This window comes from Drosophila serrata, unplaced genomic scaffold, assembly GCF_035046125.1.
Source record: "Drosophila serrata isolate PLE 108 unplaced genomic scaffold, ASM3504612v1 contig_66, whole genome shotgun sequence".
Lineage (NCBI taxonomy): Eukaryota > Metazoa > Arthropoda > Insecta > Diptera > Drosophilidae > Drosophila > Drosophila serrata.
In genome coordinates, this window is record NW_028256964.1 from 413,481 (window position 1) to 438,835 (window position 25,355).

At 34.7% G+C, this 25,355-nt stretch overlaps 3 protein-coding genes and 1 long non-coding RNA gene across 4 annotated transcripts in view; 2 read left to right on the top strand and 2 right to left on the bottom strand.

The window, feature by feature from the left end:
* LOC147644912 (uncharacterized) overlaps positions 1–25,355 on the bottom strand; it is an 80,620-nt gene that overhangs the window by 5,951 nt on the left and 49,314 nt on the right. Inside the window, exon 3 of the long non-coding RNA XR_015272784.1 lies at positions 17,526–17,855. This is a non-coding gene — a long non-coding RNA (uncharacterized LOC147644912). The remainder of the gene's footprint in view (positions 1–17,525; positions 17,856–25,355) is intronic.
* LOC110181238 (uncharacterized) lies at positions 18,880–19,582 on the top strand. The gene is made up of 2 exons (XM_020948943.2): positions 18,880–19,132; positions 19,189–19,582. Exons 1-2 carry the CDS (start codon positions 19,021–19,023, stop codon positions 19,530–19,532), a joined length of 456 nt encoding a protein of 151 aa, XP_020804602.1. The 5' UTR covers positions 18,880–19,020; the 3' UTR covers positions 19,533–19,582.
* Positions 19,544–20,872, bottom strand: LOC110180400 (ketohexokinase). Its single transcript, XM_086838291.1, has one exon. It carries the CDS (start codon positions 20,727–20,729, stop codon positions 19,608–19,610), a length of 1,122 nt encoding a protein of 373 aa, XP_086694417.1. The 5' UTR covers positions 20,730–20,872; the 3' UTR covers positions 19,544–19,607.
* On the top strand, positions 20,789–22,051 carry LOC110181237 (ketohexokinase). The gene has a single exon (XM_020948942.2). The coding sequence runs from the start codon at positions 20,890–20,892 to the stop codon at positions 21,871–21,873; it is 984 nt and encodes a 327-aa protein (XP_020804601.2). The 5' UTR covers positions 20,789–20,889; the 3' UTR covers positions 21,874–22,051.

A 25,355-nucleotide genomic window follows, 5' to 3' on the forward strand; every position in this document is an offset into this window, starting at 1 on the left:
AATAACCCCCAAAAAGGTATAAAAACAGACAATTTTCTCCGAAAATCATAGTTTACAAAACTCATAACAAAGCCAAAAAAAACATTAATTTCAATTCGGAAAGCTGTTCTATGCTAGTTTTTAGTAGATTAACAAATCTGCATACTCAGTTTTTAAATTAAAAAAATTCAATTTTTTGTCAAATTTTGGCAATTTTAATGATGTAACCCCTTATGAAATTTTCAATTTTCGAAAACGTTTGAAAAATTTGTTTTTCGACCGGACATGGCTAGAGCGATTGGGCGAATGATGCTGATCAAGAATATATATGGTTTATAGGGTCGGAAATGACTCCTTCACTGTGTTTTAATCTTCTGACTGAAGCTATACTCTGCAAAAATGGTATAAAAACAGACAATTTTCTTAAATAATCTCAGTTTTGCAAACAGCATAATTAGGCCAAAATAGCATTAATTTTGATTCGGAAAGTTTTTCTGTGCAAGTTTTTATAGCACTAACAAATCTGCATACTGCGTTTGTTGATGCTGTTATAAGTTTCTGAATAAAATTATAATAACCCCCAAAAAGGTATAAAAACAGACAATTTTCTCCGAAAATCATAGTTTACAAAACTCATAACAAAGCCAAAAAAACATTAATTTCAATTCGGAAAGCTGTTCTATGCTAGTTTTTAGTAGATTAACAAATCTGCATACTCAGTTTTTAAATTAAAAAAATTCAATTTTTTGTCAAATTTTGGCAATTTTAATGATGTAACCCCTTATGAAATTTTCAATTTTCGAAAACGTTTGAAAAATTTGTTTTTCGACCGGACATGGCTAGAACGATTGAGCAAATGATGCTGATCAAGAATATATATGGTTTATAGGGTCGGAAATGACTCCTTCACTGTGTTTTAATCTTCTGACTGAAGCTATACTCTGCAAAAATGGTATAAAAACAGACAATTTTCTTAAATAATCTCAGTTTTGCAAACATCATAATTAGGCCAAAATAGCATTAAATTTGATTCGGAAAGCTTTTCTGTGCAAGTTTTTATAGCACTAACAAATCTGCATACTGCGTTTGTTGATGCTGTTATAAGTTTCTGAATAAAATTATAATAACCCCCAAAAAGGCATAAAAACAGACAATTTTCTCTGAAAATCATAGTTTACAAAACTCATAACAAAGCCAAAAAAAACATTAATTTCAATTCGGAAAGCTTTGGCTTAGTTATGAGTTTTGTAAACTATGATTTTCGGAGAAAAATGTCTGTTTTTATACCTTTTTGGGGGTTATTATAATTTTATTCAGAAACTTATACCAGCATCAACAAACGCAGTATGCAGATTTGTTAGTGCTATAAAAACTTGCACAGAAAAGCTTTCCGAATCAAAATTAATGCTATTTTGGCCTAATTATGCTGTTTGCAAAACTGAGATTATTTAAGAAAATTGTCTGTTTTTATACCATTTTTGCAGAGTATAGCTTCAGTCAGAAGATTAAAACACAGTGAAGGAGTCATTTCCGACCCTATAAACCATATATATTCTTGATCAGCATCATTTGCCCAATCGTTCTAGCCATGTCCGGTCGAAAAACAAATTTTTCAAACGTTTTCGAAAATTGAAAATTTCATAAGGGGTTACATCATTAAAATTGCCAAAATTTGACAAAAAATTGAATTTTTTTAATTTAAAAACTGAGTATGCAGATTTGTTAATCTACTAAAAACTAGCATAGAACAGCTTTCCGAATTGAAATTAATGTTTTTTTGGCTTTGTTATGAGTTTTGTAAACTATGATTTTCGGAGAAAATTGTCTGTTTTTATGCCTTTTTGGGGGTTATTATAATTTTATTCAGAAACTTATACCAGCATCAACAAACGCAGTATGCAGATTTGTTAGTGCTATAAAAACTTGCACAGAAAAGCTTTCCGAATCAAAATTAATGCTATTTTGGCCTAATTATGCTGTTTGCAAAACTGAGATTATTTAAGAAAATTGTCTGTTTTTATACCATTTTTGCAGAGTATAGCTTCAGTCAGAAGATTAAAACACAGTGAAGGAGTCATTTCCGACCCTATAAACCATATATATTCTTGATCAGCATCATTTGCCCAATCGTTCTAGCCATGTCCGGTCGAAAAACTAATTTTTCAAACGTTTTCGAAAATTGAAAATTTCATAAGGGGTTACATCATTAAAATTGCCAAAATTTGACAAAAAATTGAATTTTTTAAATTTAAAAACTGAGTATGCAGATTTGTTAATCTACTAAAAACTAGCATAGAACAGCTTTCCGAATTGAAATTAATGTTTTTTTGGCTTTGTTATGAGTTTTGTAAACTATGATTTTCGGAGAAAATTGTCTGTTTTTATGCCTTTTTGGGGGTTATTATAATTTTATTCAGAAACTTATAACAGCATCAACAAACGCAGTATGCAGATTTGTTAGTGCTATAAAAACTTGCACAGAAAAGCTTTCCGAATCAAAATTAATGCTATTTTGGCCTAATTATGATGTTTGCAAAACTGAGATTATTTAAGAAAATTGTCTGTTTTTATACCTTTTTTGCAGAGTATAGCTTCAGTCAGAAGATTAAAACACAGTGAAGGAGTCATTTCCGACCCTATAAACCATATATATTCTTGATCAGCATCATTCGCCCAATCGTTCTAGCCATGTCCGGTCGAAAAACAAATTTTTCAAACGTTTTCGAAAATTGAAAATTTCATAAGGGGTTACATCATTAAAATTGCCAAAATTTGACAAAAAATTGAATTTTTTAAATTTAAAAACTGAGTATGCAGATTTGTTAATCTACTAAAAACTAGCATAGAACAGCTTTCCGAATTGAAATTAATGTTTTTTTGGCTTTGTTATGAGTTTTGTAAACTATGATTTTCGGAGAAAATTGTCTGTTTTTATACCTTTTTTGCGGGTTATTATAATTTTATTCAGAAACCTCTAACAGCATCAACAAACGCAGTATGCAGATTTGTTAGTGCTATAAAAACTTGCACAGAAAAGCTTTCCGAATCAAAATTAATGCTATTTTGGCCTAATTATGATGTTTGCAAAACTGAGATTATTTAAGAAAATTGTCTGTTTTTATACCTTTTTTGCAGAGTATAGCTTCAGTCAGAAGATTAAAACACAGTGAAGGAGTCATTTCCGACCCTATAAACCATATATATTCTTGATCAGCATCATTCGCCCAATCGTTCTAGCCATGTCCGGTCGAAAAACAAATTTTTCAAACGTTTTCGAAAATTGAAAATTTCATAAGGGGTTACATCATTAAAATTGCCAAAATTTGACAAAAAATTGAATTTTTTAAATTTAAAAACTGAGTATGCAGATTTGTTAATCTACTAAAAACTAGCATAGAACAGCTTTCCGAATTGAAATTAATGTTTTTTTGGCTTTGTTATGAGTTTTGTAAACTATGATTTTCGGAGAAAATTGTCTGTTTTTATGCCTTTTTGGGGGTTATTATAATTTTATTCAGAAACTTATAACAGCATCAACAAACGCAGTATGCAGATTTGTTAGTGCTATAAAAACTTGCACAGAAAAGCTTTCCGAATCAAAATTAATGCTATTTTGGCCTAATTATGATGTTTGCAAAACTGAGATTATTTAAGAAAATTGTCTGTTTTTATACCTTTTTTGCAGAGTATAGCTTCAGTCAGAAGATTAAAACACAGTGAAGGAGTCATTTCCGACCCTATAAACCATATATATTCTTGATCAGCATCATTCGCCCAATCGTTCTAGCCATGTCCGGTCGAAAAACAAATTTTTCAAACGTTTTCGAAAATTGAAAATTTCATAAGGGGTTACATCATTAAAATTGCCAAAATTTGACAAAAAAATGGATTTTTTAAATTTAAAAACTGAGCATGCAGATTTGTTAATCTACTAAAAACTAGCATAGAACAGCTTTCCGAATTGAAATTAATGTTTTTTTGGCTTTGTTATGAGTTTTGTAAACTATGATTTTCGGAAAAAATTGTCTGTTTTTATGCCTTTTTGGGGGTTATTATAATTTTATTCAGAAACTTATACCAGCATCAACAAACGCAGTATGCAGATTTGTTAGTGCTATAAAAACTTGCTCAGAAAAGCTTTCCGAATCAAAATTAATGCTATTTTGGCCTAATTATGATGTTTGCAAAACTGAGATTATTTAAGAAAATTGTCTGTTTTTATACAATTTTTGCAGAGTATAGCTTCAGTCAGAAGATTAAAACACAGTGAAGGAGTCATTTCCGACCCTATAAACCATATATATTCTTGATCAGCATCATTCGCCCAATCGTTCTAGCCATGTCCGGTCGAAAAACCAATTTTTCAAACGTTTTCGAAAATTGAAAATTTCATAAGGGGTTACATCATTAAAATTGCCAAAATTTGACAAAAAATTGAATTTTTTAAATTTAAAAACTGAGTATGCAGATTTGTTAATCTACTAAAAACTAGCATAGAACAGCTTTCCGAATTGAAATTAATGTTTTTTTGGCTTTGTTATGAGTTTTGTAAACTATGATTTTCGGAGAAAATTGTCTGTTTTTATGCCTTTTTGGGGGTTATTATAATTTTATTCAGAAACTTATACCAGCATCAACAAACGCAGTATGCAGATTTGTTAGTGCTATAAAAACTTGCACAGAAAAGCTTTCCGAATCAAAATTAATGCTATTTTGGCCTAATTATGATGTTTGCAAAACTGATATTATTTAAGAAAATTGTCTGTTTTTATACCTTTTTTGCAGAGTATAGCTTCAGTCAGAAGATTAAAACACAGTGAAGGAGTCATTTCCGACCCTATAAACCATATATATTCTTGATCAGCATCATTTGCCCAATCGTTCTAGCCATGTCCGGTCGAAACACAAATTTTTCAAACGTTTTCGAAAATTGAAAATTTCATAAGGGGTTACATCATTAAAATTGCCAAAATTTGACAAAAAATTGCATTTTTAAATTTAACAAGAAAGGAAGCTAACTTCGGCACGCCGAAGTTTATATACCCTTGCAGATAGAACTTCTATGAATAGGAATCCATACAATATAAATTATATATATTTGTGTTAAAAAACAATGAAGTAATACCTGCTTTCATTTCATTCACCTATACATATTATATTTGCAGTTTTACATTCACTGATTTGCATTTTTCCTCCACATCAAACGATCGTTTGTATGGCACCTATATGATATAGTCGTCCGATTTTCATGAAATTTGCCACAAATTTTAAGACTTATATAAAATGGCTATATCTCAAATTTGATGAAAATCAGCTGAAAACTAAAAAAGTTATAAATTTAATTGTATTAATTTCTCGATCGTTCCTATGGGAGCTATATGATATAGTAGTCCGATTTTTATAAAATTTCGTACAAAATTGAAGAGTATAGGAAAATGGCTATATCTCAAATTTGATTCAATTCTATTGAAAACTGAAAAAGTTAAAATTTTTTTTGTAAAAATTTTCCGGTCATTCCTATGGCAGCTATATGATATAGTCGTCCGATCCGGCCCGTTCCGACATATATACGAGTGAGAGTATATACAAGGCTAACTACAAAGTTTCATTCAGATAGCTTCAAAACTGAGAGACTAGTTTGCGTAGAAACGGACAGACGGACAGACGGACAGACGGACAGACGGACGGACGGACAGACGGACAGACGGACAGACGGACAGACGGACAGACGGACAGACGGACATGGCTAGATCGACTCGGCTGTTGATCCTGATCAAGAATATATATACTTTATATAGTCGGAGGTGCCTCCTTCACTGCGTTGCAAACTTCTGACTGAAATTATAATACCCTGCAAGGGTATAAAAACTGAGTATGCAGATTTGTTAATCTACTTAAAACTAGTATAGAACAGCTTTCCGAATTGAAATTAATGTTTTTTTTGGCTTTGTTATGAGTTTTGTAAACTATGATTTTCGGAGAAAATTGTCTGTTTTTATGCCTTTTTGGGGGTTATTATAATTTTATTCAGAAACTTATACCAGCATCAACAAACGCAGTATGCAGATTTGTTAGTGCTATAAAAACTTGCACAGAAAAACTTTCCGAATCAAAATTAATGCTATTTTGGCCTAATTATATGTTTGCAAAACTGAGATTATTTAAGAAAATTGTCTGTTTTTATACCTTTTTTGCAGAGTATAGCTTCAGTCAGAAGATTAAAACACAGTGAAGGAGTCATTTCCGACCCTATAAACCATATATATTCTTGATCAGCATCATTCGCCCAATCGTTCTAGCCATGTCCGGTCGAAAAACAAATTTTTCAAACGTTTTCGAAAATTGAAAATTTCATAATTTCATAAAAATTGCCAAAATTTGACAAAAAATTGAATTTTTTTAATTTAAAAACTGAGTATGCAGATTTGTTAATCTACTAAAAACTAGCATAGAACAGCTTTCCGAATTGAAATTAATGTTTTTTTGGCTTTGTTATGAGTTTTGTAAACTATGATTTTCGGAGAAAATTGTCTGTTTTTATGCCTTTTTGGGGGTTATTATAATTTTATTCAGAAACTTATACCAGCATCAACAAACGCAGTATGCAGATTTGTTAGTGCTATAAAAACTTGCACAGAAAAGCTTTCCGAATCAAAATTAATGCTATTTTGGACTAATTATGATGTTTGCAAAACTGAGATTATTTAAGAAAATTGTCTGTTTTTATACCATTTTTGCAGAGTATAGCTTCAGTCAGAAGATTAAAACACAGTGAAGGAGTCATTTCCGACCCTATAAACCATATATATTCTTGATCAGCATCATTTGCCCAATCGTTCTAGCCATGTCCGGTCGAAAAACAAATTTTTCAAACGTTTTCGAAAATTGAAAATTTCATAAGGGGTTACATCATTAAAATTGCCAAAATTTGACAAAAAATTGCATTTTTTAAATTTAAAAACTGAGTATGCAGATTTGTTAATCTACTAAAAACTAGCATAGAACAGCTTTCCGAATTGAAATTAATGTTTTTTTGGCTTTGTTATGAGTTTTGTAAACTATGATTTTCGGAGAAAATTGTCTGTTTTTATACCTTTTTGCGGGTTATTATAATTTTATTCAGAAACTTATAACAGCATCAACAAACGCAGTATGCAGATTTGTTAGTGCTATAAAAACTTGCACAGAAAAACTTTCCGAATTAAAATTAATGCTATTTTGGCCTAATTATGCTGTTTGCAAAACTGAGATTATTTAAGAAAATTGTCTGTTTTTATACCTTTTTTGCAGATTATTGCTTCAGTCAGAAGATTAAAACACAGTGAAGGAGTAATTTCCGACCCTATAAACCATATATATTCGTGATCAGCATCATTCGCCCAATCGTTCTAGCCATGTCCGGTCGAAAAACAAATTTTTCAAACGTTTTCGAAAATTGAAAATTTCATAAGGGGTTACATCATTAAAATTGCCAAAATTTGACAAAAAATTGAATTTTTTTAATTTAAAAACTGAGTATGCAGATTTGTTAATCTACTAAAAACTAGCATAGAACAGCTTTCCGAATTGAAATTAATGTTTTTTTGGCTTTGTTATGAGTTTTGTAAACTATGATTTTCGGAGAAAATTGTCTGTTTTTATGCCTTTTTGGGGGTTATTATAATTTTATTCAGAAACTTATACCAGCATCAACAAACTCAGTATGCAGATTTGTTAGTGCTATAAAAACTTGCACAGAAAAGCTTTCCGAATCAAAATTAATGCTATTTTGGCCTAATTATGATGTTTGGAAAACTGATATTATTTAAAGAAATGGTCTGTTTTTATACCTTTTTTGCAGAGTATAGCTTCAGTCAGAAGATTAAAACACAGTGAAGGAGTCATTTCCGACCCTATAAACCATATATATTCTTGATCAGCATCATTCGCCCAATCGTTCTAGCCATGTCCGGTCGAAAAACTAATTCTTCAAACGTTTTCGAAAATTGAAAATTTCATAAGGGGTTACATCATTAAAATTGCCAAAATTTGACAAAAAATTGAATTTTTTTAATTTAAAAACTGAGTATGCAGATTTGTTAATCTACTAAAAACTAGCATAGAACAGCTTTCCGAATTGAAATTAATGTTTTTTTTGGCTTTGTTATGAGTTTTGTAAACTATGATTTTCGGAGAAAATTGTCTGTTTTTATACCTTTTTGCGGGTTATTATAATTTTATTCAGAAACTTATAACAGCATCAACAAACGCAGTATGCAGATTTGTTAGTGCTATAAAAACTTGCACAGAAAAACTTTCCGAATCAAAATTAATGCTATTTTGGCCTAATTATGCTGTTTGCAAAACTGAGATTATTTAAGAAAATTGTCTGTTTTTATACCTTTTTTGCAGAGTATAGCTTCAGTCAGAAGATTAAAACACAGTGAAGGAGTCATTTCCGACCCTATAAACCATATATATTCGTGATCAGCATCATTCGCCCAATCGTTCTAGCCATGTCCGGTCGAAAAACAAATTTTTCAAACGTTTTCGAAAATTGAAAATTTCATAAGGGGTTACATCATAAAAATTGCCAAAATTTGACAAAAAATTGAATTTTTTAAATTTAAAAACTGAGTATGCAGATTTGTTAATCTACTAAAAACTAGCATAGAACAGCTTTCCGAATTGAAATTAATGTTTTTTTGGCTTTGTTATGAGTTTTGTAAACTATGATTTTCGGAGAAAATTGTCTGTTTTTATACCTTTTTGCGGGTTATTATAATTTTATTCAGAAACTTATAACAGCATCAACAAACGCAGTATGCAGATTTGTTAGTGCTATAAAAACTTGCACAGAAAAGCTTTCCGAATCAAAATTAATGCTATTTTGGCCTAATTATGATGTTTGCAAAACTGATATTATTTAAAGAAATGGTCTGTTTTTATACCTTTTTTGCAGATTATAGCTTCAGTCAGAAGATTAAAACACAGTGAAGGAGTCATTTCCGACCCCATAAACCATATATATTCTTGATCAGCATCATTTGCCCAATCGTTCTAGCCATGTCCGGTCGAAAATCAAATTTTTCAAACGTTTCCGAAAATTGAAAATTTCATAAGGGGTTAAAATTGCCAAAATTTGACAAAAAATTGAATTTTTTTAATTTAAAAACTGAGTATGCAGATTTGTTAATCTACTAAAAACTAGCATAGAACAGCTTTCCGAATTGAAATTAATGTTTTTTTGGCTTTGTTATGAGTTTTGTAAACTATGATTTTCAGAGAAAATTGTCTGTTTTTATACCTTTTTGAGGGTTATTATAATTTTATTCAGAAACTTATACCAGCATCAACAAACTCAGTATGCAGATTTGTTAGTGCTATAAAAACTTGCACAGAAAAGCTTTCCGAATCAAAATTAATGCTATTTTGGCCTAATTATGATGTTTGCAAAACTGAGATTATTTAAGAAAATTGTCTGTTTTTATACCATTCTTGCAGAGTATAGCTTCAGTCAGAAGATTAAAACACAGTGAAGGAGTCATTTCCGATCCTCTAAACCATATATATTCTTGATCAGCATCATTTGCGCAATCGTTCTAGCCATGTCCGGTCGAAAAACGAATTTTTCAAACGTTTTCGAAAATTGAAAATTTCATAAGGGGTTACATCATTAAAATTGCCAAAATTTGACAAAAAATTGAATTTTTTAAATTTAAAAACTGAGTATGCAGATTTGTTAATCTACTAAAAACTAGCATAGAACAGCTTTCCGAATTGAAATTAATGTTTTTTTGGCTTTGTTATGAGTTTTGTAAACTATGATTTTTAGAGAAAATTGTCTGTTTTTATACCTTTTTGCGGGTTATTATAATTTTATTCAGAAACTTATAACAGCATCAACAAACGCAGTATGCAGATTTGTTAGTGCTATAAAAACTTGCACAGAAAAGCTTTCCGAATCAAAATTAATGCTATTTTGGCCTAATTATGATGTTTGCAAAACTGAGATTATTTAAGAAAATTGTCTGTTTTTATACCATTTTTGCAGAGTATAGCTTCAGTCAGAAGATTAAAACACAGTGAAGGAGTCATTTCCGACCCCATAAACCATATATATTCTTGATCAGCATCATTTGCCCAATCGTTCTAGCCATGTCCGGTCGAAAATCAAATTTTTCAAACGTTTCCGAAAATTGAAAATTTCATAAGGGGTTACATCATTAAAATTGCCAAAATTTGACAAAAAATTGAATTTTTTAAATTTAAAAACTGAGTATGCAGATTTGTTAATCTACTAAAAACTAGCATAGAACAGCTTTCCGAATTGAAATTAATGTTTTTTTGGCTTTGTTATGAGTTTTGTAAACTATGATTTTCGGAGAAAATTGTCTGTTTTTATGCCTTTTTGGGGGTTATTATAATTTTATTCAGAAACTTATACCAGCATCAACAAACTCAGTATGCAGATTTGTTAGTGCTATAAAAACTTGCACAGAAAAGCTTTCCGAATCAAAATTAATGCTATTTTGGCCTAATTATGATGTTTGCAAAACTGAGATTATTTAAGAAAATTGTCTGTTTTTATACCATTTTTGCAGAGTATAGCTTCAGTCAGAAGATTAAAACACAGTGAAGGAGTCATTTCCGACCCCATAAACCATATATATTCTTGATCAGCATCATTTGCCCAATCGTTCTAGCCATGTCCGGTCGAAAATCAAATTTTTCAAACGTTTCCGAAAATTGAAAATTTCATAAAAATTTCAATTTCATTAAAATTGCCAAAATTTGACAAAAAATTGAATTTTTTTAATTTAAAAACTGAGTATGCAGATTTGTTAATCTACTAAAAACTAGCATAGAACAGCTTTCCGAATTGAAATTAATGTTTTTTTGGCTTTGTTATGAGTTTTGTAAACTATGATTTTCGGAGAAAATTGTCTGTTTTTATACCTTTTTGCGGGTTATTATAATTTTATTCAGAAACTTATAACAGCATCAACAAACGCAGTATGCAGATTTGTTAGTGCTATAAAAACTTGCACAGAAAAGCTTTCCGAATCAAAATTAATGCTATTTTGGCCTAATTATGATGTTTGCAAAACTGATATTATTTAAAGAAATGGTCTGTTTTTATACCTTTTTTGCAGAGTATAGCTTCAGTCAGAAGATTAAAACACAGTGAAGGAGTCATTTCCGACCCTATAAACCATATATATTCTTGATCAGCATCATTCGCCCAATCGTTCTAGCCATGTCCGGTCGAAAAACTAATTTTTCAAACGTTTTCGAAAATTGAAAATTTCATAAGGGGTTACATCATTAAAATTGCCAAAATTTGACAAAAAATTGAATTTTTTTAATTTAAAAACTGAGTATGCAGATTTGTTAATCTACTAAAAACTAGCATAGAACAGCTTTCCGAATTGAAATTAATGTTTTTTTGGCTTTGTTATGAGTTTTGTAAACTATGATTTTCGGAGAAAATTGTCTGTTTTTATACCTTTTTGCGGGTTATTATAATTTTATTCAGAAACTTATAACAGCATCAACAAACGCAGTATGCAGATTTGTTAGTGCTATAAAAACTTGCACAGAAAAACTTTCCGAATCAAAATTAATGCTATTTTGGCCTAATTATGCTGTTTGCAAAACTGAGATTATTTAAGAAAATTGTCTGTTTTTATACAATTTTTGCAGAGTATAGCTTCAGTCAGAAGATTAAAACACAGTGAAGGAGTCATTTCCGATCCTCTAAACCATATATATTCTTGATCAGCATCATTTGCGCAATCGTTCTAGCCATGTCCGGTCGAAAAACAAATTTTTCAAACGTTTCCGAAAATTGAAAATTTCATAAGGGGTTACATCATTAAAATTGTCAAAATTTGACAAAAAATTGAATTTTTTAAATTTAAAAACTGAGTATGCAGATTTGTTAATCTACTAAAAACTAGCATAGAACAGCTTTCCAAATTGAAATTAATGTTTTTTTGGCTTTGTTATGAGTTTTGTAAACTATGATTTTCGGAGAAAATTGTCTGTTTTTATGCCTTTTTGGGGGTTATTATAATTTTATTCAGAAACTTATACCAGCATCAACAAACTCAGTATGCAGATTTGTTAGTGCTATAAAAACTTGCACAGAAAAGCTTTCCGAATCAAAATTAATGCTATTTTGGCCTAATTATGATGTTTGCAAAACTGAGATTATTTAAGAAAATGGTCTGTTTTTATACCATTTTTGCAGAGTATAGCTTCAGTCAGAAGATTAAAACACAGTGAAGGAGTCATTTCCGACCCTATAAACCATATATATTCTTGATCAGCATCATTTGCCCAATCGTTCTAGCCATGTCCGGTCGAAAAACTAATTTTTCAAACGTTTTCGTAAATTGAAAATTTCATAAGGGGTTACATCATTAAAATTGCCAAAATTTGACAAGAAATTGAATTTTTTTAATTTAAAAACTGAGTATGCAGATTTGTTAATCTACTAAAAACTAGCATAGAACAGCTTTCCGAATTGAAATTAATGTTTTTATGAGTTTTGTTATGAGTTTTGTAAACTATGATTTTCAGAGAAAATTGTCTGTTTTTATACCTTTTTGCGGGTTATTATAATTTTATTCAGAAACTTATAACAGCATCAACAAACGCAGTATGCAGATTTGTTAGTGCTATAAAAACTTGCACAGAAAAGCTTTCCGAATCAAAATTAATGCTATTTTGGCCTAATTATGATGTTTGGAAAACTGATATTATTTAAAGAAATGGTCTGTTTTTATACCTTTTTTGCAGAGTATAGCTTCAGTCAGAAGATTAAAACACAGTGAAGGAGTCATTTCCGACCCTATAAACCATATATATTCTTGATCAGCATCATTCGCCCAATCGTTCTAGCCATGTCCGGTCGAAAAACTAATTTTTCAAACGTTTTCGTAAATTGAAAATTTCATAAGGGGTTACATCATTAAAATTGCCAAAATTTGACAAAAAATTGAATTTTTTTAATTTAAAAACTGAGTATGCAGATTTGTTAATCTACTAAAAACTAGCATAGAACAGCTTTCCGAATTGAAATTAATGTTTTTTTGGCTTTGTTATGAGTTTTGTAAACTATGATTTTCGGAGAAAATTGTCTGTTTTTATACCTTTTTTGACGGGTTTTATTATTTTAGTCGTTTTTGTTTATTGTATATATTTAATGCTAGCCTTTAAAATATATTAAAATCCAATCCGCCATAGTCCCTGCTAAGTACTTATTTCGAACCCATTTCCCGGCCATCTCTGATCCTTTCCCCTTAGTTACCGTTGCCGTCCGAGTGGCAGATAGATGTTGCTTTTGTTAGTGCGCTTAGTAGTTTCGTGTTCATACATAAATTATGTTAATACCATCAAACAAGAGTAACTAGCCATAAAAACACCAAATAAAGCACTCTACACAGCGAGCAGGTAGTGGACACCAAGCCGAAGCCAGGTGAGCCGACGACAGGATTGGTGTGGGAGGATGAGGTCGGACCAAGGCCAGAGGAGGAGGAGAAGTAGGAATAGGAGTAGGACAAGGAGGCTGGGCAGGATGGGCAAACGCATCGCTTTATGGGGTCGTTAAAAGGTCCAGGGACATAAAACCCATGAAGGAAATTAAGTTCTGCGCAGCGGACAAAGTGAATTTCTGATCGACACTTCAAGCTGTAACCGTTCCTTGGACATTGTAGCCAACCGGTATCTCAGCCCTGACAGCCCCAGACATCCTTCTCACCCTTGCCAAATTTTTGAAAATTATTACAAGGTAAAATAATGCAGAGAAAGAAAATTCGAAAGCAAAATACTTACAATATCTTTAAGTAGAGGTTAAGCAAGGTCTAAATAAATGAATTTATAATTACAATATAAGATAAGATGTTTTCTTATATAATATCTCTGTACGATTCAAAACACATTAAAGTTCTATGGAAAGAAATTTACTTTACTGCATTTAAACCCAAGCCCAGCTCAGCCGCTTGCCTTCTTTTTGTTTTGATTTTTTTTTTTGTTGTGTTATACTTTTTTTGCTCAACTCTTCGGCGATACCTTCATCAATCATTTCTCGCGAAAGCAAACACTGTCAGGTCCTGGGTCCTGGGTCCCGGATCCTGGATTCTATATCCTTGCTCCCAATTCCCGTTTCCTTTTGCCTCGGGTCTCGGGTCGCGCCTGCAGTGGATTAGGCAACGGCAACGACAACGACATCGGCGACAGTCGACGTCATCCTATCCCTTCCGGGTTAACAAATGAATTTCGCGCGTTTGCCCCCAGCGACTTGAAAAGATTTTCAGCGGACCGAAACTCAAGCGGATTGAACGGGAATGATAAAAAAATATATACAGCATAAAAAAAAACAGCAATACAAAATAAAAGGATGTGGTAATCAAGGATTCCGAATGTGAAGTACCCAGTGTACAAAAGCATAGCATACTTTTCTGGGTCTAAAAGACAATGCCTAATAAATGTGAATTATAACTACTTGCAAAACATTTTAAAATTGATTATTTTAGAATATAGAAGAAAAAACTTTTAACTTTAAGTAAGAGTAAAATATTTCCAAGAAAACTTGATAGGTACTTATATAAAATAACTTATAAAAGGACTTTTGAAACGCACTATTTTTAAAACTCAACTCAAACGCTGATAAATCCTCATCAAAAACCACTTCATACTGATCGCAATTTTCCAATAAAACCCATATAACCTTTTCAATCAACAAATACAGGGTATTAAAAGGGGGAGAAAATGTTGTGAAGAACTGCGGGTAAAGGGATAACCAATGACTTTTACCCCACGTGTGGCTGCTCCGCCCCGTACTCAAGTTCATTTCAGTCGACGAACTGTGAAAAGGCAGCCAAGCACGAAAATAATAACAAATTCCTGCACAAAGCAATGTGAACTGAAGTAAAGTGAAATGTTTTTTTATGTAATGAGCGTAATAATCAGAGAAACATGCGAAAGGATCTACCACGATTTCGTTGATTGATTCTAGCGCACAGGACTTGAAACCTTATTAAATCTGAACGAACACCCAGCGCCTCCCTCCCTCTGAGAAAGGTTTTCCTTTCCTATCACTTATTTCGCTTAACTCGCTGCAAATCAAAGAAAATAAAGGAAGAAAAATAAAGAAAAGTTAACCAAGACAATGAAAAGGGGGTAACTCTGTCAGGATTCTAAACAATGATGGATGAGGGAAAGTACACAGATTATGTTTTCATACCATTTACCATTTATGTACTTGAATTTTAGTTGGCCTTTTTTGTAAGCCATACAAATCTAGTAAAAGGAATTAAATGTTACCCAAAAACTTTAAGAATTCCCATCATCCTCGAAGAAACTTATTTATGAAAAGGTTAATCATCCCCTTTCTTCCTTCGGGGCACTCGTGTGCTGCTGTGCCACCGATAAATAAGAATAATGTTTGGAATTCAGCTAGGAAGCCTCCATAATGACCATGAAAGCACAGTTTATGGTTAAATAAAGGCGCCATTTTGCTAGCTACAGTGCCAGACGTTCGTATAACGCTATGCCAGAGGCCGGAGATCGGGATCCACATAGAACACACACAACACACACACACCACAGCGGGCGGCCCCTTGCTCGGTTATGCAAAGTAATGCAAAATTGCGACGGCGGCCAGCGTCAGTAGCGATTCAAATGCAAGTGGGTACACTTATGCACGTCACAGGCACAGTGGGTACTATAACTAAAGAATTTAATAGAAAATATTATAAATAAAACGGGGTTTTTACTGATTAAAAACTAATGAGAACAAGAAAGGAAGGTAAGGAAGGTTACCCTATATTTTATTTTTGAGACGTTATGATGAAGTTTAGAGACTGATATTTCCTAGGAAGTAAATTTAATTAAATTATAATGGATGATTTTCAATTAATTCTATACAAAATTTAAATGTAAACTTCAAAAATTAAAAACTTAAACTTCTGCAAATTTTCCTATATTTTTGTCCTTTGAACTCTCTTTGACCCACTGTCGTCGCTGTTTGCTTGGCTAAAAAGCACGGGTATGTGTATTTTTTTTATTGGCCCAGCTTGATAACGCATATTTTTGGCTTATTTTGCAGCTTACTGCTGTGGCAGCAGCTTTGCCCAACTGGATGTGTGTGAGGTCCCTTTGCTGGCACACCCCGTAAATGGAAATAAGGTTTAACTTTGACCCAGGTTTCAAACAAATATTGTTAATAAAAAAATATTTTCATTAACTAATATAGTGCCATAAAAAATTTAATTAAGCCAGAGTCATAAAGAAATCCAAGTTAATATTTAAAAAATGTAAAGATAACAAAATAAGTCTTTAATAGTCTAAAGAATAATATTGCTATATTATGATTCGTTTGTTATCAATGTATTTATTAAGACACCCTTTAATTTATTATTATATATTTTCTTTTTGGGTATTTAATATTCGAGTTCACCCTTTGATTGACTCTTTGCCCAATCATTTTTTGTCGCTGCGGTTGCCCTGGCCTGCCCCGTCGTCTCTCGTCTGCCGATAATCACGCTATTGCCCCATCAGCCGGAAATGGGCGCGCCGCCATCTTGTGTCTGCGTTTCGGGCCATGCGAGTGCAAGTGTGTGTGTGTGTGAGTGAATGAGTGTGTGTAGTGTGAGTGTGAGCCCGTCGAAATATGCGTGCAAGTGGCATAAAGTGGCAGCCAGGCGGCGGCCATCTTTTGGGTCTCTGCGGTGCGGACGCGGGGCTGCCAATCTGCTGCCAAGTGCACAGCGTATATTGGATTTGCCAATCATAAACTGAAGCCAACTGCATAATCTATGCACCAATGCAGTCACACACACACAGAGAGAGAGAGAGAGAGAGGTTGGAGGGTTGGATGAAAATTGGATTGAATAATTTTCAAAAATTTGCTGGAGCTAACAAGCAGCGATGGAGAAGTATTTCCATTGGCAGCATAACTTTGCCGAGGTTGTATATAGTCTATATGCTGTTATAGGATATACTTATTGATCTCGATAGCCTAAAGAATCGTTAAACCTATTTTAAAATTATATAAACCTTACACACATTTTTCAAGCATTAAAAATACTAACAGAAAAGATGTACATTTCTTAAAACAAAACCTTTAAAAATTTAAATTAATGTTCCCATATTTAATCGAATATTTAAATACAAACATTTCCTGCTGCAAAATGCTCATTCTTGCCTATCTCCGGTCGCATTGTCTGCCATTTTTCTGTCACTATTTTCGCTTTCGATATGACAGTGCCTCCAAATAATAACAATAACTATTCCCCTTCTATATCTGCTTAACAGCCAATGCAGTTAAAAAACAAAAGCAAATGTTTTTGCCAATTGCCACGGCCATTGTCATGACTGTTATTATTTTCGTTGCTGCTCCGTTATTATTTAATTCTCTTACAGAGAGTAGTTTAATTAGAATAATAGATTTGGTTTATTTTATCTAAAATTTCAAGGTTATTAACATTAATGTTTTAAGCCAAAGAATATGTAAACCGCTTTATTACTTCATTTCAAATTACAATAATTTTACGTACCTTCTTTTTACTGAAGAAAAAGGGTATCTCAGAGTACAGTTTAAGACAAAGTTGAATTTTCTCTTCATAGGAACGCTTGTTAGTTGTGGGTTTTTTCTTTTTTGCCGAGAACATTGCCAAAAACAATTCCCACTGAATTTTTACAGCCGAAATAATTTTTAATTTACATAAATGCCGGTCGCTATTCACCATGTAAATGTGTGCTGTCTGTGGGGTTTGCTCTTTGGCGTTTTATTTTTTTGCCAGCTGCATTCGAGTCCTCCGGAAGTCAGTTGGAAGCGTCTCCGGCTCGATCCTTCCGCCTCTCGATGCCGGAATGCGGGTGAAACACTGAGGGAAACAAAGAGGGTTTATTAAGGCTTTAAATATTATTTTAATAAATATTTTAAAATTATTTTAATACCAGATAAATAAATAAATTGCAAGAGCATGCATTTCAATTTAAAATCTGAGACTTTTCTCATAAGGCTTGAAGAGATGTAGAATTTTAAAAATATTTCTAAATACAAGATTGTTGAATTAGCAGTTTTGTAATGGAATTTATGGGGGTACTAAGAAGGAATTTATAAGGGTTTTTTATAAAGAAAGTAGAATATTACTTAAATAGTTCCTAATAATATCTTCTAAAATTTTTCTACTGTGCACGAAAACTCCTTTCCAGTTGGCAACTGCACACTTGCCAAGCATAATTCTTGCTCATAATCGTGTGGCGGCGACACACACAGCAGTTCGAATGGAAAAAAAGTTCAAGTTTTCGATGTGTTTATGAGGGAGTTGCCACATCCAGATGCAGGCAGAAGTTTTTCTTGGTTGGGTCGCATTTGCTGGACATTTATCGATTTAATGCTGCCTGAACGTCGTTGTCCTCATCTCTGGATAATCTTTGCTGCTTCGCACCAAAATTATCTTCATCGCTCATACGCCGCGTGGCCAGGAAAATGCATGAAAATTGTCACTTATATTCGTGGTAATTGTTGTTGCTATCCTGCCGGACAGCCGGACTGCCAGCCTGCCTGCTAGCCTGCCTGTTGTCTGAAATGATAAATGACCGTCCAGAACTTCTACATAAATGTATATCTATTAGCATTTATCTTGGTCTCGGACCCGGACAAGTTTCGCCTCGACTCAAGAATTAATCATGTGGCAATTATGCTGTGGCAACAGTTCTTGCTCGGCACACACAATATACTATACATACATATATATAAATGTATCTTTAGCCATTTCCTTTGAGGTCCATCTCTCTGGAATTAAGGCATGGCCTCCCTCTCCCTCCCAGTGTCTGTGGCAACTAAATCATTGCATCTGTATCGGCCAAACACGAAATTATGTCGTGTCTAGCAAAATAGAATAAACAAAAGCTAAAACCAAGATGGCATTGCCTTTAATGTTTAGTTTACCTTATTCCGTTTAGCTCAAAAACACTTGTCACGATTCCTTTGAAGTAGAAAATTTGGATGTTTTATTTGGGAAATCCCTAAAAAGTACACCAAAGATGTCTAGCATTAAGAATGGTCAATATTATGTGCTCATTTCGTCGAGTAACAAGTCACGGAAGTTGCTGCGAGTATTTCCAACCTTGACAACAAGTCGCATTCTAACCGCTGGTGGGTATAATCTTTGAGTTACTTTCTTTATATATTATATTTAAATCAAATTTCAGCGGAAGAGTTTGGAATCTTTGGCAGATACTTGGTCAGTGCCGAGGAAAATGTTATTATAGCCGATGCCCTGGCCCTGCATCATTACATTCAGCAGGGTCATACGATTATGGTGGTCGATACCCTGGATGATCATATCGTGAAGTACATTAAGCTGGAGGAAATCGGGGAAAGTGAGACCGATGATGAGGTGACATCTTCTCAGGCGGCCACGGACCAGCAATTGCTTCAGTTAAAGCTCATCTCATCGCAGCTGGGTGATGTCAAGTGCTCCCTCAACGAGTTCATCCATCACTTTGGCCCCTCAACTAGGGATAAGATGAAGTCATTCCAATCATCCATCTAAATTCCATATAATTTGTTTCGAAAATGAAATATATTTTTAAATAATTTGAATAATTTAAAACACACAAGTGGGAACCTAAGAAGGTAGGTGGTCATCGTCGGTGACTATAGAAGCCTCGTCTGCCTCCATCAACTGAAACGGTCTATGCAAATACTTCCTGCAAATGCGGTCGGATTCATTTTCATTCTCAGAGTCAGAGGACCCTGGACCCTGATCCGGCTCCATGTGAACATTCAGCTTCACTGCGTCCACTTTCATGCTGCCCAGGCAATCGTAACCAACATGGGCTAACTTGTAGCTGGCCACGGCATTGGCAAAGTCCACGGCATGGGCCAGTTGCCTTCCACGCACAAAATTGGCATAAATGAAGCCGGCTGTAAAGCAATCACTATCCCCCACCCGATCGACAATCTTCTTGGGCTTATGGGCGGGCAACTCAAAGTAGTTGCCATCACGGGTCATGCAACCGGCTCCCAGGCTACTCCAGGGTACGATGAAGCACGGTCGTCGGATATTGATGCTCCGCGGCATCCGTAGGATCGAGTTTAGACCATCACAGGACTCCCGCGGCGATGTCCAACCCTTCAGCTCTGCAACATATTTGGTGAGAATCACATAATCTGGCATTCCAATGAGATCCACAATCGTATCGAAGGCATTATAGATCTGCAATGAGACCACTATTCTGTCCGTTTCATCGAGTTCATTGTTGTGATCGAGGACCAAACGAATCATATCGCAGGTTTCGACTGGACTGCGTCCCTCAAAGTGCACCCAACCATATTGGTTGAGATCCAGCTTCTTAAAGTCCTCGGCTGTTACATAGGGAAAGGGTTTGTCACAGTAGACCGTAGTGCAGCGCCGTGTAAATCGCTCTTGGACAATTATGGAGAAGGGCGGACTCTCGTCCGTAAAGGTGCAGTGGCTTATATCGATGCCCCTTTTCTCGAGATCATCCAGGACTATGCTGTACATGGGATTGCTGGAGAGGACGCCAAAGAGCTCCGCTCTGGCACCAAGAAGACGCAGCACTGTGCTCACATTCGAGGAACGTCCACCCCGCACCATATAGCCATCCTGGGTGCGAGAACGATCCCTCTGGAAGTCCACCTTTTCCACAGTGGTCACATAATCCACTTCCGTGCAGCCCACACACAGTATGGACTTCAACACACTGACGGCAGACCATTTGGACATCTTGTTTCTGAACTTATCTTAACCTTACACTTAATTTTATGTTGAAAGTTTTAAATGCTTGTCATAATTTTGTATCAATTTCCAAACAAATTCTGACACTCAGAGACGTTCGAGCTTTTAAGAAATAAATTTAAAAAATTAAAGCAAAATTAATGCGAGTATGAGCGAGATTGATTATGGCAACAAACTGAGCTGGGCCGTTGGCAAGAAGAGGGTTCTTTGCATGGGCGTCAGCAACATTGACTGTGTCTCCGTTGTTAACAACTTTCCGGAGGAGAATGTCCATGAGAAGGCCATTTCTGGGTCTTGGCACCGTGGCGGCAGTGCCTCCAACAACTGTACAGTCCTCCGGAATCTCGGTGTCAATGTGGAGTTCTTTGGCATGCTAAGCAGCCAGCCTATATTTCAATTGCTCATCGAAGATATGACGAACCGTGGTATTATTGTGGAAAACTGTCCGATGTGTGATCTGGATCCGCCTTTCGCCAATGGGATCATGGCCAAATCGATGAATACACGAACCCTGATCATTTGCAATCGTGGTTTTCCCTATGTCAGCATTGAGGATTTCCGGAAACTGAATCTCAACAATTATGGTTGGATTCATATGAGGGCTTTGTTCTTTGACACCAACATTGAAGTGCTCAAGGACATAGCTGCCTTTAATGCCACCAAGGAGGAGGCGGATGACAAGATCCTGGTTTCCGTGGAGTTCGATCACAGTCTAGAGATATTGTTCCCAATGTTGGATTACTGTGATTATGCCTTTTTCTCTAAACAGTTGGCCATGGAGACTGGCTGGACGTCCATGGAGAATGCCTGCAGTCAGCTGGATGAGCGTTTGCAAATGCGTTGGGGTTTGAATCTGAAGCGTCCGTATGTGATCATAATGTGGGGTGATCAGGGCTCCGCGTTTATGGATCTCAATGGGAAGTATACACACTCGCCGCCATACAAGCCCAAGCAGATTGTGGATCTACTGGGAACAGGTGATACCTTTGTGGGTGCCTTCATCTATGCCAAGTACATAAGGGACCGTTCTTTGAAAGTATCCGTTGATTTTGCTAATCGCATTGCCAGCTATAAGATTACCAAGAATGGCTATGATCATATCGCTAATATCCTCTTGCCACCAGTTTTGTAATTCAAATTTTATGTGACGCAACCTTAAAGCCTTACGAAAAGCTTTCCAATTTATTACGTATACGCACCGGGTTGGTCAAGGATAATAATAATAATTACCCCAGCAGACAGATTTACCAAGGAAAACCGGCAATAAATTATGGTATAAAAAGAGTAAATATATATAAAATGTATCCCTATGTGTGCCTCTGACATTGTCCTTTTTCGATTGTCATTGCCAAATTGATTGCAAAACGCTGAGGCCGCTGAAAAGGGTTTTTAAATGTATTTCATTTATTTCTCGTACCTTTTGCTACGTCGGTTGTCCCTGACAATTTGAAATATAGCCAGATTATTTAAATAAATGACCTGGCCACTACCAAAGTGTGTCAAGCAAAGTCCTGGGGCAGCATCAGCATCAGCAGCAGGAGCAGGAGCAGCAGGTGACTTTGCCATCCGATAAATTAGATCTCTGGCAAAACCAATAGCAGATTATTCGCTTGTGTTCGCAGGCACAGATTATGCAAATGCCTTTCGAAAGCAATTTCATAATTAAAGTGAACAGTGAAAAATAAAAGAAATAAGATAAAAAGCTGCAAAATATATCCTGTGCACCGAGGCGAATTTGAATCAATAAGAGGGAGAGCCTTGATTTTTGAAATTTGGTTATCAGTCAGCTTAGCTTGGAATCCAGAAATGCTGCCCAAAAATAATTCATAAATATTCAAATGAAAATCCTCGCACCACTCCCAAATCGAATTGTGTATAAAATTTATACATAAAATGCTGGCCAAGTGGTCAAAAGCGGGCAACCGGCCGGCGTCAACTTCACTTTTGCCGCTTGATTGAAACTCATTTATCATCATAAATTAGAAGCAGGCGGGGCAGCAGGATGAGGTTGGGGGCTACATAGATGGAAGAAGAAATTCATCATACTCGGGTCTGTAATCTGGCTCAGATTGAAAATTAATGAGGTCATCAGGTTCTGCATAGCCAAATAGCAACGCCAAGTAATTTAAAGTACGCGTCTTTTTTGCTATACCCTTACAGGGTATTATGATTTCAAGTAGAAGCTTGAAAAGAATTAACTTAGCTATGACTTATTTAAACTTTGATTTTTTGGAAAAAATTGTCATATAAAAACATCTTTAAATATCGGTTCAAAGAATGCGAATATTCGAATATGAGATTTCGGATTCAATCCTATAATTATTTTGCAAACTGCAAGGGTATACGAGCTACGGCTTTCCCAAGATAGCTTTTTCTTTCTAGTTTCGTTTTTCTTTCTGCCAAAAAAATGTTCCCTGTTTTACTGTCACTTTTCCGCCTTTTTTTATAGCTATTTATAAAATTACTTTGCACGAAGAGTGAGCAGGGAAAGCAGGAGCAGGAGGGCTTACAATTATCCACCCTGAAGTCAAGGCCCAGCCTCTTAGTCATTTTCCTCCCCTTGCTGCTAAAAAGTTGTTCCATAGCCTGTTATCTTGACACACACAGAGCTAAGAGAAGTCTGAGGTTTAAATAGTTATTTTAAATATAATTAAATTTAATTTTGAAGGTCTTAGAAAAGTTATTAAATATACTTCTAACACTGTACAACAAATTATTTAAGAAGCTAAGACAATATATTGATAATATTTCATAGAAAGTATCAACTTCCTGTCCCAAGTACGTGCCTTTCCTCTGGCATTTTCCAGGATTAATGTATTCATAAGGCACTGATTGTATTGGAGCCATCAGACCATCGGCCATCTTCAAGGCCCGTTTGTGCAGCTTCCGGTTTATTGGGCAATTACGCAAGCAGCCCTCTGATTATGCTGCATCCCCGCCATTGTTTTGACATTTAATCAAAACAAGCCACACAAAGCCAAAGGACTTCGCGCGTTTTTCTCTTCACATCCTGGCCATGGCCATCGTCCTGGTGCTTTGATAAGCTCGACTGGACACTTTGGTAATTGAGTGACTTTAACCAAATGGTTCAATGTCCGCTTAATGCAGCGTTCAGTAACCAAGGGTAGATCAAAGTCTTCTAAAGAGGATTTATATGTGTATACAGGAAGTCTCCTCTCCCCCCGAAATTCATTTTAGTTAAAATACAAGAAAAACTAGTTTTATGTATGATTAATATCTATAGATAAATGAGGATAAGGTATAACATTTTCGGTACTAAACTTGTATCTCCACAAAATGCTTTCATTTCCTCTTGAATTTATATTTCTGCTAAACCAAAGAGACAAGACAGCAATAAGAAAATAAGAAAATACACAACAACTGCTTTGCTGGCCACATCCTTCGATTATGTCAAACAAAAAGGCAGCAATTTGGATTTAAAGAGCGACCTTGGGGGGTGTGGGACTGGGAATATGGTATATATATGGCTTTTGTATAGTCGGTACTTCAATTTACTTGCCACATTTCCGCCAAAGTCTTGTCCAACTTTTCTCATTTCGGTGGCCATTCCTTGTCGTTGTTGTTGATGTTGTCCTCCATTTCTATTTCAATTGCTACATCAAAAAAAATGTATATAAGAAACTGACTTCCGCTTCCGTTGGCGCAGCTTGAAACTTGCAGCCGAAAACTTGAGCTTGATTTTGTGATTTGCGACAAGTTTCTTGACTGTCGATTGTTGATACTTGCATAAAATATATATAACTTATTGTGTATATGCGAATTATGAAAGTTATTCGGGAGTTGAGCAACTCAAAAGCAAAGCTTGGAAATAATTAAAAATATATGTATGCAGATATTGATCTTTTAAGGCAAAATACATCCTTTAAGACATTATCCCTTATCTTCTCTAAAAATCCTTTATAAAACTTTATTTTCCATTGAAAAACAAACTTTTGTTTACGATTGAATGTCTTTCATTCGGGTTTTCCATGAAACTAACCATAGTCTGGGATCTTTTTACAAAACTTATACTAAAACTTAAACTTCAACTTAAGCGAATCAAAAGTTCTTTGGGCGGTCAGAAAGTCAACAAGATATCAAGTCCTAATTTGCATACGTTAACCAAGGGAAACTCAGTCTCTGCTAACCATTCCTGCTCCTTTGCCCCTATTGACTCACCACTGACTGATTCATTTGCTTGTGTGGTGGCATTGGGCAAACGCTGCGTATACGTAATTAATGCCCCCAGGCCTTGATGAACATGAGTCCTTAAACTTCCTGCCCCAAACCCTTTCCACATTCTTTACTTTCTGACTTTTGCCTCTCTGCTCGATTAGAGGCAGGACTCAAAAAGGACTCGTATAGTCCGGAATTTGGTTAAAGTTTGTAACTAAATTGAAATTGTACTGGTTTTTGGGGTTATTTGATTAGTGAAAATGTAATTTGTTTCCCAGGAACTTGTATGCGATTTTAGCTGGAAAAAGATTCGATTGTCTATTCAAAGCTTTACCCCATAAAATCATACAACATTTTCCCAAGAAACCTTTTATGAATTTGCATTAAAATGATACCTGGTATAGGTATCAGAAAAAATGCGCTGTCAGTGCAACTGAG

What these genes read in the sequence shown, in the direction of transcription:
- LOC110181238 (XM_020948943.2), top strand. Translation starts at nt 19,021, where the DNA reads ATGTCTAGCATTAAGAATGGTCAATATTATGTGCTCATTTCGTCGAGT. An exon ending in AAGTCGCATTCTAACCGCTG is followed by an intron (nt 19,133 to 19,188) that starts GTGGGTATAATC and finishes ATCAAATTTCAG; the next exon opens with CGGAAGAGTTTGGAATCTTT.
- LOC110180400 (XM_086838291.1), bottom strand. Translation starts at nt 20,729, where the DNA reads ATGTCCAAATGGTCTGCCGTCAGTGTGTTGAAGTCCATACTGTGTGTG.
- LOC110181237 (XM_020948942.2), top strand. Translation starts at nt 20,890, where the DNA reads ATGAGCGAGATTGATTATGGCAACAAACTGAGCTGGGCCGTTGGCAAG.